Source organism: Antennarius striatus, chromosome 21 (genome assembly GCF_040054535.1).
Source record: "Antennarius striatus isolate MH-2024 chromosome 21, ASM4005453v1, whole genome shotgun sequence".
NCBI classification, from domain to species: Eukaryota; Metazoa; Chordata; class Actinopteri; order Lophiiformes; family Antennariidae; genus Antennarius; species Antennarius striatus.
Genome location: NC_090796.1, coordinates 14868089 through 14882855, shown reverse-complemented (window position 1 = coordinate 14882855; position 14767 = coordinate 14868089). Strand labels below are relative to the sequence as shown.

The 14767-nt window shown below is 46.1% G+C and overlaps 1 protein-coding gene across 1 annotated transcript; it reads left to right on the top strand.

The window, feature by feature from the left end:
• Window positions 1-31: 31 nt before the first annotated feature.
• Window positions 32-2806, top strand: LOC137588018 (regulator of G-protein signaling 9-like). Its single transcript, XM_068304724.1, has 2 exons — window positions 32-1130; window positions 1651-2806. Exons 1-2 carry the CDS (start codon window positions 628-630, stop codon window positions 1811-1813), a joined length of 666 nt encoding a protein of 221 aa, XP_068160825.1. The 5' UTR covers window positions 32-627; the 3' UTR covers window positions 1814-2806.
• Window positions 2807-14767: the final 11961 nt, after the last annotated feature.

Sequence of the window (14767 nt, the reverse complement as noted above, 5' to 3'; positions counted from 1 at the left end):
GTCATCACGTTTTTCTTTCTCATACTGTTTTAAACTGCTGATCTGATTATTGATTATTGACTATAATAAGAAGCAGTTTCTGTCTTTATTAATTGTTTATTTACTGATTTTTTTTTAAGTTGCACAAACCATCAAAGGGCATTAAAGTACAGTATTTTCCGCACTATAAGACGCACCTAAAAACTCTCAATTTTCTCAAAAACCAATAATGCACCTTATAATCCAGTGTGCCTTATATATGGAAAAAGGTTTAAAATGGGCCATTCATTGAAGGTGCGTCTTATAGTCCAGAAAATACTGTATATTATCACAATTAACACATCATGAGGATGATTAAAAAAGATTAAATCACACTTCATTGTCCACACAAATGGGGAAATGATCTTTTGATGGAAGTATTTGTGTATTATAAAGAGTAATAATTCTCTGTATGGTGTTTAACACGTTAGCTTGGCGAGCTACCGGCCTTCAGGTATGTTAATGAAATGAAAGTTGAATTTTTTCCTCATGGGTTGATAAAATTCATCCATGTCTGACAAACAATAACTGGATTAAAGCCTCTGTGGGTTCCCTGAAAGGTATTTTTGAAGGTGTGTTTCGAGGGGGGGGTTTGGTTCATGACCTGTGATGACAGGCGGTTCATGTCCAGCATGGAGGGAACCAGCAGCTGGAACCCCCCCCTCCTGCCCTCTGACTTGTGTCTGTTGCCCTTTGACCTCACAGCTGTGCCGCTTCACCACGCCCGTCCCCCACCTCGCCGTCTACTCTGGCATCTCTGACTTCCCCTCTGCCAACACCTCGCCCTCCCTCCCCTTCCTGGCGCAAACCCCGGCTTGTCCGTCCCCCATCAGTGTGGCCTTGGAGAGCACATCCGTCTCCGAGCGGCGAGCGGAGGCGGGCCTGGGGGAGGGCGAGGGGAACCCCGCCGCTGCTCGAGCGCCGGCGAGCGGAAACGTGTCCAAGTCTCGCGTGGCGCTGTCGCTGCGCCGCCTGCTGAGGCGTGGCTGCACCCCTCCCTCCGTGTTTGCCAGCCTGTCGCCCAAATGCCAATCAGCCGCCGGGACAAGCAGTCGCATCCAGCCCCTCAGCCCGGATCAGCCCAGCCAGGCGCCCCCCAGGCGGATCGCCAAGTGAGTGAGGTCATTATTATTGATCCGGTCCTGTATTAGAAGTGAATCAAAAAGTGGGATGGGCTCCAGCAACCCCCGTGACCCGCGGAAGGAAAGGAAGCGGTACGGAAAAGGAGAAAACAGTAGATTTAGTCACCCAACTGTTTTTTATTTATTTTATTTTATTTAAAAAAAATTAAAAAAATAATTTTTATTTAAAAAAATTTTTTTTTAATTAAAAAAAAAATAAAAAAATTTTATTTAAAATAAATACATAAATAAATAAAAAAGGTCGGGTGATTAAATCCAACTGTTTTAGCACCATTAAGCATTTTGTTTTGATTTACAACTTTGTGAAGAATTATTAGCCTTGGTGGAGACCAAAGCAGAGCTAAAAGTAAGAGAACGTTTGGTGTAACGCCATCAGCGGCAGAAACACGACACCACAACAAGGATAATGTTTGAATTTCATTTCTACGTTTGGAATCACAGTCCTGATTCCTCCCAGATACCCTGAATTAAATTTGTCTTCCCTGCAAAGTTTTTTCCAGATCAAAGTTGACATCCCTCCAGAGTGCCGCATCTACCCCATAGAGTCTGAGGACGAGGATGAGGAGAACAGGGCGTCTTCACGGGGAGGAGTGGGAGCAAAGGAGATCATCTGCCCCTGGGAGAGTCTCACCCCCCAAAATGGGACGGGCTAACGTTCACCTGGGTGTTAAAGTGTTCTTTTTAAACGTGTGTCTGAACGAGGAGACTTTGTTGTCGCATCAGGACCGCCGCCCTGCACATTGCCGCTGGCGTCCGCTACACCAAGCATCACATGTTTGTTCTTGAGGGATATGGACTGCAGGCTCGTATCCCGGCTGTTGAGCCTCTTCCTCCTCTTCCTCCTCCTCTCCATACACCCACCCTGTCAGTTGCAACCAGGACTCTAATTCTGCCTATGAAAAAACCCAGAGTGAGTAAAATGTATGTTTTCTAGTAAAAACTCCTCCTCAGGTTCTTTTAACCTCTGACCTTTCGGTCTTACTGCTGCGTCATGATGTTTTATAGCGTTTGGACGAACCCATTAGAAGCATGTGATGCTCCGGGGTTTGGGTGGAGTGTTCCTTTTACTACAGCCTTACTGACCCCCACCCTCACAGACATGAGCACCAGCTGTTGGTGTTGATGCTTGGTTTAGCGACGCCCCCCCCCCCCCCCACCCTCTCTCCATTTTGCCAGAGGACAGCATTGGGGAGAAGCTTTCGACACTCGATCTGTAGCATTGGAGCTCTTTCTCCGTCAGTCGGTGAGCGGCGAGCCCAGCAGCCTTATCCACCGCCACCGCCACCCACCTGTCGAGTTTTTCTCCTCATGTTTTACCACAAGCATGTACTAACACATGTGAAACCCATCCAGTTAGGACATGAAAACCTGCATCCTAGAGAGTGAAGCCAAAGCAAGCAGAAGTGTGTCCGAACGCACTATATTCATCAAATCAGGATACTCCACCGTTTTTGTACAGCAGTCATGTTCCGTTTCCCCTTCCCAGCAAGGTCTCTCCAGCGGGTGGGGGGGCGGCTGTAAAATGTGAATTAACTGTCTTGAATGTACTATCATGTTTACAGATGCAAGAATGTGAATAATACCTTAAATCTGTCGTATTATATTTGTAATATTCCATAGCTTGTGTCAAGTGCCTCAATAAAATGACTGGCTTTGATGTCTTTGATGTTACGCGTTACATTGACTCATTTTTTTTACTTTGATGTCTTTGAAGTGTTAGTGTATGAATAAGTACAAGAACGCTCTCATGTCTCAGTCTCATGTATGCACAAGCGAGAAAAATGCTGGAGATGCCTGGGCATGAAATTGCCAAAAAAGATTATTGAGGTCAGTCATGAGGCGGTAGTCTGCAGAGAAGGAGGAGAAACCAGCAAAGTTCTCACTGCGCTGCCACCCGAACACTTGAAAAATCATTGTTATTGCATTTTGAATTTGTTCATTTGCAAGATTTTCAAACATGAAGCCGTTCCTATCCCAGACATCTTGGACATCATCGAATTGCTGACCGAGTTGCTCGTCGCCAAAATCCAAGAGTCGAGCATCGTTCTGAAGATAAATGTTGTGCACGCCCAAAAGATCGCCAAAGCTGTCCAGAAAAAGTTGAGCAAAAACATGGGCAGCAAAGGGACAGTACAACTACTGCTGCTGACCACGAGGAGTTTAATTTACGGAATGGTCATCGAGACCATGATGGGTTATCTGAAGATAAAGACCAACCCGTTTGTTTGGGTCGTCAGTTATCTTTTCAACATCTTTTGCAGGTCGAAGAGAGATCACGGGTGACAGTGACTTCACAAAGAAAAGTCTCTGATGTAAAACTGCCGTATTTTTCTTTGACGTGTTTTCAAAGCAAAAGAAGACTCTGGTGTATGCACAAGCAAAGCACAGCAGAGGAGATGGAATCGCCAACAGAGACCATCGAGGTCAAGGTACCGTCACCTGAAGACCTGAAAAATCAGTGTTATCGCATCGCGACTGCCGTTGTTTGCAAGATTTTCAAACATGAAGCCATCCCTAAAGCGGACATCTTGGACATCAGCAAATCGCTGACAGAGATGCTTGTCAACAAAATCCAAGAGTGGAACATCCCACTGGAGACGACCAGCGCCAAAAGGACCGCCAAAGCTGTCCGCAAAAAGTTGTGTCAGCAGAGGGGCAACAAAAAGACAGTGCAACTCCTGCTGCTGACCAGGAAGACTTTAATTTACGAAATGGTGGTCGAGACTCTGATGAGTTGTCTGAAGAGACAGATCAACCCCTGTGTTTGGCTGATAAATTAATAAATGAAGTCTTGAGTCCCGTTCTACGCTGTGTTTGAATGTTCTTCCTGTGTTTGCATGGGTTTTCTCCGGGTTCTCCGGCTTCCTCCCACCTCCAAATTTTTTTTTAAAATTTAAAATTAAAAATTAAATTAAATTAAATTAAATTAAATTAAATTAAATTAAATTAAATTAAATTAAATTAAATTAATACAAAATTTTAAATAAAGTTAGACGTTAGATTGACAATAATTTCCGGCTGTGACTATCACAATAATTTTAATCGACGGAACTCATGCATGTTTTTCCCCCCGATGTAAAAAGAGATCATCTTTCGTATGATTCATGATGAGTTCATGATTTTATATTTCATATGATGTTTCATCTCACTTTGAATGTAGAATATGTTCTAGAACGTTAGGCATTGTGATTGGATTTGTCTGACGTCACAGCCATGACGTGAAACCGTTCATTAAAACCGTTGCCCCAGCCTCCACTCGTGCTGTCGGTGATTGACCACTGGGGGGCGCTGCAGTAGTGATAATGTGACCAGGACCGCTGGTGGACTCCATCAGCAGTGAGCCTACAAATACTGAAGACACTGTTCACCAGGTGTCACAAACAATCTTCCTCATCATCCTTTAACTGAAACGTGGTTTACAGATGCTGCCAAGCTATTGATCACCAGGTGATAACAGATATTGATCACAAGATGATAACAGCTGGAGATTAATTAGAGCAGCTGTCATGAAATCTAAATTTTACCTGACAGAAGTAGAAAATTCCGATCAGATTCTAGTACAGTGTGTGTGTGTGTGTGATTGTGTGTGTGTGTGTGTGTGTGTGTGTGTGTGTGTGTTTCAAAAGTCACATAAAGACGGTTGGCAGCAAAACCCAAGAGTCAAACATCAATGAATTTACAAACACAAATAAAGATGCTCTGATATGAATAAATGACTGATTTTATTGATTGTTTTATTGAATGAGCAGCTTTAACTGGTAGAACCTGTGTCCTCCTCAGTCAGAAGAATCATCTTCAGATCCTTTCTCTGACTCCGACTCCAAGTTTTACCGTCAGGATCTGCTAAGAACATTAGAACTGACAAAAAAAAAGACAAAGACGTCCTCTTCCATTTGGGGGTGTGTGGGGCTAATATCAATTTTGGGGGGTGCTAACACCACCTTAACTTGAAACACGTTTAAAATGAAAGCAAGAGCGAAACAGTAATTTGACGGTGTCAGAATGTCAGGTAGAGGAACATAATGGCAAGATCTGAGAGCATGCGCCGACACACACGTGGTTGCACACACACACACACACACACACACACACACATACATGAATACACACATAAGGAGACACACTTATGCACACCCACGCGTACAATCTTTGTCTCGTGAGAAATGGTATTAATACCTGGCAGGCTTTGAAATGTCAGCTCGCCTCAAACAAGGAGCACAAAGAACCAATTTATTTATGGATCTGACACTTTTCATGTCGCTCTGCTCTCCAGCTATTTTTAATTTCAAAGTGTGTCTTTAGAACGAGGAGGAGGAGGAGGAGGAGGAGGAGGAGATGGAGATCTGGACAGGCAGACTGAATTCTGGGAAAGGTGTGCGGGCCGGGGGCTAGAGACATCACCAGTCGCCCCTGAGGACGTTGTATTTTAACCCACGCCGGGGGGCAAACTGTCCTGTTGCGACACACCAGGCGACAAAAATATCCCAAATGTGGGCTAATCACAAATCTGCATTCAGCCCGATGGCCGCATTCCAATATGAGCTGATGGAGTTTATTTACCCTGTGCCGCTCCTTTGTCTGTTCATTCTGGTTGTCTGTCCTCACACACATACATACACAAACACACACCAACTGCACCTTTAAAATGGAGGGTTTTATAATCAGGCAGCCCTTCGGAGGGTTTTGATGCTTTGTCTTTATTTGTGGACCCTCTCCGCCGCTGCCCTTCATCTTTCTGAAGCTTTTATCAACTCTTAGATGGATCTGAATCATTAACTGTCTTTTCAGCCAAAGACGGGCCGGGCGTCCACCCATGCTGTGTGGTTGCCCAGTGTGGGTTGACATGAATTTGGGGTTATTGGGGTTATTTTTGTATGTGTGTTCAGATTATTGTAAGATTATTGATAGGACGCGGCGCAGCAGCACGGTTTATGCCGGGCCTCGCCTCATCACCTCCCTGCTCAGAGTTAAGCCTCCACAGAGAGGGAGATTGGGGAGTGATGATAGCAGCCAGATCCACGCAGGACGATGGGGTCGGTGCTCAGGTGGGTGCTGGGTGGAGCCTGGGTGGAGGTGGAGTTGATCAACAGAAATACTTGCAGGAAGCGTTTGGAGATAAGTTGACCCAAGAATAGATAAAAAGTGATTTTGCCGCCTGCAGGGTGAGATCATGTGACCTCTTGGTTTTAGCTCTGCTGACGTGGCGGCGTGTTGCTCACGGACGCAGTCAAACTTTGCATCTTCTCCAGTCTGGATGTGCTTTAATGAGATTTATAGAGTTGAACAACGGTGCAAAGACCAAACAGGGTGACGCATCGCACCGAATGAGCGGCACGGAAACCGCCGCCTCCGGCTAGGACGGTGTCCGATTGTTCGCCTCTGTTAGATAGATTTACGTCTGATAGGCTGGAGCTATCAGACGGGATCGAATCAAACTGATAGAAGAGCAGGGCGTGAAGGAGCGGATTCATGATTCTCTTCTATTTGTCTTTTTGTGACCCTTTTAGTCAATTAGTCATAAAATAACTGGAGGGGAAGATGTGTGATAGAAGATATGATCCGCTGTTGGGAGTGGATCTTGATAAATGATGATGATTCTAATTGTGGGGGGTAGAACAGTGGTGCAGCAGGTAGCGCCGTTGCCTCACAAGCAAGAAGGTTCTGGGTTCGATTCCTTTTCGTATTTTCGTGTTCTCCCCGTGTCTGCGTGGATTCTCTCCAGGTTCTCCTTGGAGAACCAAATTGTTCCAAATTGTCCTTAGGTGTTTATCTTTTGCAGTAATGAGCTGGCGTCTCATCCGAGGTGTACCCCGCCTTGCCCTGTCTCTATCCCTTGTATATTTCCTTGCCCACTCAACTGGTCAAGGTGGATGACGTCCTCCAGAGACTGGGTCCTGCCCGCAGTTTCTTCCTCAATGAGGGCATTTTTCCCCTGTCACCGTTGCTTATACTTGCTCTGGAGGGTTCTGTTGGGTTTCTTTTTCTGTTAAAGCGCTTAGAAATGTCTGATGATGTGATTAAGCGCTATATAAATAAAGGTTGATTGATTGATTTTTTTCCCTTATAGCACGCTGGGATAGGCTCCAGCAGACTCGTCACCAAAAAGGCTGTAGATCTACTAAAAGATGGATGTGTTCAAACGCGGATCCAAATATTTTGGGTAGATGACACTTCAAATTGTGGAATGAATGATTTCCTTTGTGCCAGAAGCCAAACACGCCGACTAAATCAGAGTTAATCTGTGGATTCCGGTTTCGGAAACACACACACACGGACTGCTTTACTTCATCCAGCTGCTGAGATCCTCTGGAACATCTGCGCGTTATCGTCTGCTTCCATTCATCAGAGGTTCGACTGTATCCACTCTGCACCTACAAATATAGACGCCTGAGTCACACGGCTCACATCTCAAACACCTTATTTTAACACTAGCCTTTATTTATAGCGTGCGTTAAAAGGCTCGTCACCTGACCGAGCTGCATAGTGAGACGAGAAGACAACAGTTTCTGCTGGAGGAGATGCTAAAGCTAACCGTTCTCTGAAACTACACCTGTCCCACAGCGGGGAAAAAAAAAAAAAAAAAAAAAAAGGAAAGAAGCAAAACTGTTTGGTTCTCTGTCACAAACAAACCGTGAAGGGATGGAGAAGAGGAGGAGGAGGAGGAGGAGGCAATCAGACCTTCCTCTCTCACACTCTGCAGACACACGCTTGTGTTATGCATGTCGACACGATTGCGGTCATGACTTCTCAACTGTGTCCGTTGGCGGCGCTTCGATCCGGGACACACATTCGTATGCGTGTAGCACGTTCCGGTTTGTTGTGTTTGTTCTCGGCTTCCTCTGGCGAGTGTTTGTCTTGTCGATGATCCAGAATAAATGTTCTGACTGTCGGTTTGTTTGTGACTTTTCATCGTCGATTCACTCCATTTTAAAAGCTGCAAATAACCGCAGACGAGAAACGAGAACGTCATTTCAAGGACTTGTTTTTAATTGATTTCTGTTGGGATTTATTCTTTGGAACCATTTAACTCAAATAAAGAAAATTGTTGTTGGATTTTTTTAATGTCACGTCTGCGTCGTCAAACTGTTGAAAATGTTTCTGCATCAAAAAAAATAAAAAATCTTTTTGTGAAACTCAGATATTTATTTGCAATGAAATCAAAGAGAGAAACGCCGTCAACCTTCACATTTATGAATTTGGAATCGGGGATTCATTTATCACAACTGTTGAATATGAGACATGAAGTAATGTGAAGACTTGATTATTACAGCTTTACAACACTGGGGGAAAGAAATCCTACATTTCCCATGATGCAAATTGAAATCCAAGCCAGTCCTTTGAACTAAATCACCCAGACAGTTAGCGTGTTCTTAGCGGTCCACCATCATCCTTTGGTTAATGTTGTGAAATGATTACAGTTAGGAATGAATTTGGTCATAAACATCAAGTTTAGTTCATTTATTATCTGTTTTTACCGTACCATCCACCGCCACCACCTCCCATTTAAAGTCACGTGCCCCCCTGGTCAACATGGGTCACAATAAACGCTTTAAACAGGTTCTGAGAACTCAACACTTCTTCCTGATGTTGTAACCCAACCAGGTCCAACAAGAGAACATCAAAAAGTAAAGAGAAGAACATTCAGCTGCTGCTGAGGGACATTCTGCAGCTACGATAACCTGTTGGAATGTTGCTGTCCCTCTAACGTCGTTGCTTCAAGTCCTCAGTGATGAAAATAGTCGGAATCCTCTTCCGATGGATCAGGTTCATTTTTAATATTTGTGCTTCACATCTTCTGGCTTGTGTAGTCCAAAGAGAACGGGATGTTTGTTTTGCTCTTCGACTGCATAAAAATGGATTCACACTGAGAAACAACGGACAGAGCCTCCGGGGTCCTGACTGGAAAAAAAAAATTTATGAGGCTCATTTTGGCAGAGTTGATAAAGGGAAAAAAAGGCAGGAAAAAGGGAGCGAGACACTGAGGTGAATTAAGGAAAGGAAGGTAAGGTACGTGATGGGTTGAAGGTGAATTATACTGAGTATACGGGAGCACAAACAGGCTGGGAGAGGAGGAGGAAGAAGAGGAGGAGGAGGGTTTTTTGCACTGAAGTGAGTGAGAGGGAGGAGAGGAAGGGAGGCAGGCTAAATCCTCACACCATTATTATCAGGACTCACATGCAGCCCCTGCTGTGATGGAGTGAGAGGAGATAGAAAGAGATAAGGAAAAGATGGAGTTAAAGAGGAAATGGAAAGAGGGATTACTGGTGTGACAACGTTGGCGGATGCGTGGCAGAGCAAACGGTGAGGGTGAGAGAGGAACTCTGGTGGAATTAAAAAAAAAAAAAAAAAAAAAAGGAATCAGTGCAACAGGATGTGGACCTGCTAGTGCGTCGCCTCCCGGCTCCAGACCATCTGCCCTCTACGCGTTCCCGACGCTCCCATCATCCCAACATCTGGATCCACACGCCAAAGAGGGCATCCTGACTCCTCTTCCTCCCTTTTTCATCCTTTTTCCTCCTCCGGGAGGGGAGCTAGCCGTCACCCACAGGTGCTGAAAACTAGACCTGAGGAGGGATAAACTTTTTTGCTCAGAGGATGCTGAGACGTGTGCCGGACCCTTCTTCCTCCTTCTCCTCCTCCTACTCCTCCTCCAGCTGCCCCTAACATCCCATGGATCTGTCGTGTCTCCTGCACCCGAGGAGGGAGAGGAAAAGGGAGGCGGAGGAGGAGGTGGAAACGGGGGGGGAGGGGGAGGGAGACGCTGAAGTGTTAGTGCTCCTCCACTGACGAGGCATCACTCCTTCTTCTTCTCCTCCTCTTCATCATCCAGCAGCGGGGAGCCTGAAGGGATACCGACAGGGAGCTGAACACAGTGGGTCTATTCACATATGCTCACACACACACACACACACACACACACACATTGGCTGGCTGGTTATTCGCCTAGGAGCACACACACACACACACACACACACACACACACACACACACACACACACACACACACACACACACACACACACACACACACACACACACACACACACACACACCTCCATCCCCGTTCTGATGCCCTCTCCTCACCTTCGCTTCTCGATGCCTCCACCGTGACACGCTGGCAGAGGTGGGGGAGACGAGACGAAGGTGAGGAAGAGTTAGAGAGAGAGATTTGTGGAGATCACACACACACACACACACACACACACACACACACACACACACACACACACACACACACACACACACACACACACACACACACACACACACACACACACACACACACTCCGTGTGTGCAGACATCCAGAGCCGCCAAAGAAACGCCGATAGCCCTCCCTCCCCCTTACTCTCACAAGGAGGACTGAATGAGAACTCCTACAGGTGCTGAGAGAGGAGAGAGGAGGTGAAAACCCAGGAAAGACGTTCTGGGGGGGGGGCGGATGGAGCAGCCAGAGTTCAGGCTGGATGACGGCAGACAGCACAGGTACGTCTGTCACTCTGATTCTGTCCTCTGAGGGGAATTAAAACTTTACAGGGAGGATGGGGGGTGGGAGGGGGCAGATGTGGAGTATACATAGAGGAGACCAGGATAAGGAGCTCATGAGGGGGGGGGTGTTCGTGAGTGGATACGCAGTGTGAGAGCAGTCATACTGTCAGTTTTTGTAAGTGAAGAGTTTCCTCGAGAGAAGCTTCCATCTGCTGCTGACAGAAACAGAACAGTCAGCTGCCACTTTAACAGGAAGTACTGTAACAGTGTGTGTGTGTGTGTGTGTGTGTGTGTGTGTGTGTGTGTGTGTGTGTGTGTGTGTGTGTGTGTGTGTGTGTGTGCGCAGTCCTTCCACACTTGCATGCATGTATATTATGAATGCATGCATGATATTGCATGCATCCTATTTGTTTTAAGCTGCACGCTTCGCAGTACCACAGACCAGGGTTTTCCCAACCTGTGGTTCAGGGTCCCTCGGTCACACCTGAATGGAACTTACCTGTTCTGCAAGGATGGAGAGTTGAGTGGCTCTGAGATGCAGGATTGACGTTTTTATATCATGCAAAATGAATTCTGCATCTTGATTCCTTCATTTGGATTTGGGAGTCTTTCAAACTGCTCCAGTTTGTGTAGGTGCACAGGTGCATGCCCGGTGGCTCCCCAGGGGCCCTCAGTCATTTATCTCATGATTCCCAATAATATCAGTGACTTGAATCCCTGTTTTCTGAAACATCGGACTCTTCTTTGTCGTACGGTTCACTGTTGAAGCGGCAGTTTCTTTTTGATTATTGAAGTATATTGTAGTGTTTTTACTTTCATCTCCTCACGCGAACATCTTCAATTTGAATATATCATGGGACAACATTAGAGTTCTACACACCAGCGGTTGTGAGCACAAATATGCAGGCTGATGGGTAATTAAGAGAAGACCCATATATCTCCGACGCAAAATTCCAAACACCTCTCTGAGCTTCAAAACTATTTTTTTCCAATGAAGCGACTGTCCAAATCTCATGTGCGCCCCACTCCGCATAAAGCAGACATTGATTTATGTTCACCAGTCGGAAATGGTTGAAAGCACACGAGTGAAGACGTGAATTGAACGCACCGTTTCATGTATGTATCTGAGGCCCGCCGCTGCCCGTCTGAAGCAGGTGCGGCAGCAGATTGGGTGTCACCGGCTTCACGCTTGATCGGCAGCGGGACAGTGCCAATCTAGAAAACGCCCTTGTGCCGTCAGCGCCACTTACATTAAACGCCACGCCTGGCTAGCAACGATTTCCTGTAAAGCTGTCAAGTCTTTCCATGTGGGAGCAGGAACCCGCAGAGAAGCGCTGGCAGTTAAAACCCCTAATTATGATGAATGTATGTTTCAGCATCTGATGAGTTTGGCAATAAGCTCACGGGTTAAGCATGACACAGACATTTAATCATGTTTGTATGTTTATTGGCTGCTTGTATGCGTTAGGGACATGTGGCTACCGATCAGCCTGTCAACCACAATTTATCCACATGGAGGATGTGGAGGAATGGAGGACAGGTTAGCTGGACGATTTTCCGTGCTCCGACTGCGATGCGTTCACTGTCACATGCGTGACTGTTAGAGATAGAGACTAATGATGGCTTCAGGAGAGGGAGATGGAAGAGCTTCGTTCATTCAACCGTCCCGTTGACGTCCAAACAGGAGTCCGTCCACGTCCACGCCTCATACGTTATGATCCTCAAGGCAAAATTGTTTGCAAACTGGTTGCACGGTGGGTATAGCGCTGTTGCCGCACTGCAAGAAGGTTCTGGGTTCAATTCCTGTCCGGGGTGTATCCTGCTTTTCACCTTTGGGTGGAAAAAAAGTGGCTAGAGACAAGAAAATGGATGTTTGGATGGGTGATCACTGCTGCCTCTAGTGGCTGGATGTCAGATAGAAAACCTGCCAGAGCGCTTCCGCTGCAACCCTGTTGATGAGACGACGCTGTATCTTAATGCTAACCATTATCTTAAGCGCGCTGATTAATGCAATCAGTTCTGATGGTGCTGTGAAAAATGAAGGTTCATGTCAGACGTGTTGATAATTCCCTGGCGGTGATGCATATTCCATCAACTACATCATCTCTGCTCATTTCCTCGCACGCCCCTGGGGACTCTATAGGGGCCGATCATATAACAGCTAAGTAGAGACTATACGTCCCAGAAGGCATGTTGATGCTTGAACAGGTGTAGCACGCTGATTAGCATTAGCTGAGCATGTGGTCAAACAGGTTTCTTCATTATTTTCATAATGATCCAACTTGTTCTGGTCATGCTTTGTAGAAAGTGCGGTAGCTCCACCTTTTTGAAGGGAATCTTAGGATCGGGGAATCTTTATCGTCATGGTTACGATAGTGGATGCTCTGCTTATGAATCAGCCACGATCCATCATAAATTCAAAACAATGTTTGGAAACAGCCTCTTTTCTGCTTTTCAAGCTTCATCTTTCATCGAATCCTCCAGTTCTCGGGACACAATGATGATGACATCATCAACATGGCCTCTCGAGCCAATGTCCTGCGTTGACCTGCAAACACGAATGCCAATAAATAAATGCATGGATGCAGGATTTAATGACGGCGCGATCGCAGCTGTTTTCCCTGTTTATCTCTCTGGCCAGCCAATAGGAAGACGGCAGCCAGCTGATTATTGTTTGTGTGAGATTTGAATTAAGATGCAACACATTCTGCTCATCCCTCTCGTCCTCTCATCCTTTCTACAGCGTAATCACCGGTATATTGCTGCTAATCTGGAGCATCCCAGCCCCACCAACCCCCACTCATACCCACGGGCTGCTAATCTGAGGCACATAATGCTGGCTTTTTCCAGAGATTACACCGTTAACCCAACACTTGACCCGCCGACCTCCAGTTGTATGATCCACCCGGTCAGCACTGGTCTGTTCTCTATCTCCTCTCCCTCCACCGCTCCGCTCTGTGAGGCTTAATATTTGGAGTTATTACCTTTTCTTAACCTGGAACGTTTTGGACGCATCAACCACGCTGGGATTTGACTCAACAAATTCTCCTTCATAAGGATTAGCGGCAGTGCAGCAGTAGAATGTGTGGTTCTGAATGCATGCACCCACTGCTGTACCAACTGCTCAGTATAAAAGAATAGCTGTAAAAATATCAACCAGTGTCCAAGAGTCTCTAAATAATAATCCTCCAAATACCTGCCAGACAGGGAAACTGCTCACGTACTTTTTTGCAGCTTGGTTATCAATCTGTCCGGCATACAAACCTATTCTGATCCAGACTATAATAATGCAAAGCTACAATACTCGACAAGCCAGAGGACATGAATCATCTCTGAACATAATAGTAATCCAACTCTGTAACTCCCAGGTTGTAAACTGAACCAAATATGAGGCCGTAAAATAAGAGTTTGACGCGTTTTCTGCTTTGGCTGCAGGTAAATTTCACCTTGCGATCCATCGCGCCGATCATCAAAACCTTAATCGTACGTTGTTTGTCACATATCTGCCACTGGGAATCTGTTCCTCTTAGGATTTTTCTGCATGGGGGTGGGGTGGGGGGGGGCTTTGTTTGTTTTTACTCTCCACTTAGCGCAAGTGGGTGGTGGGCTAACGGCTGCTCTGTGTTCACATCAAGATGTAATGATTCAGCAGAGACAAATAAAGAGATCCGTGCATGAGAAAGACTTACAACAAGGAAAGGTGTCAGATGTAGGAAGGTGCTTTCTACAAGGAGTAAAAATCCACGTGGGGGGAACCTCACACTTTATTTCTGAGCCCCTCCAACACAACCGAGTCTCTCCTGGCAGGTTTATATCCCTCTATGCAGATGACACTGCTCAAAACGCATCTTTAGCTTTGTTAAGATTTGGTCCTTGAGTCTCACAGTTTGGAGTGGATTCACACCTGCCAGGTATTTCTGTACCCCCCCCACCCCCACCCCCCGCCACCGGCAGCAGAGCTGAGCTCAACAATCCTCTGTGGAGCAGTTTGAAGCCGAAGATACCCGGCTCAGATGGAGGATATCGCTGACGCCGTTGCATCCCCAGCTATGACATGTGCTTATGTTCGAAGTGTCCTAGCAATTATGGATCGGGTCTGTCAGGAGCAAAAGTGGAACCG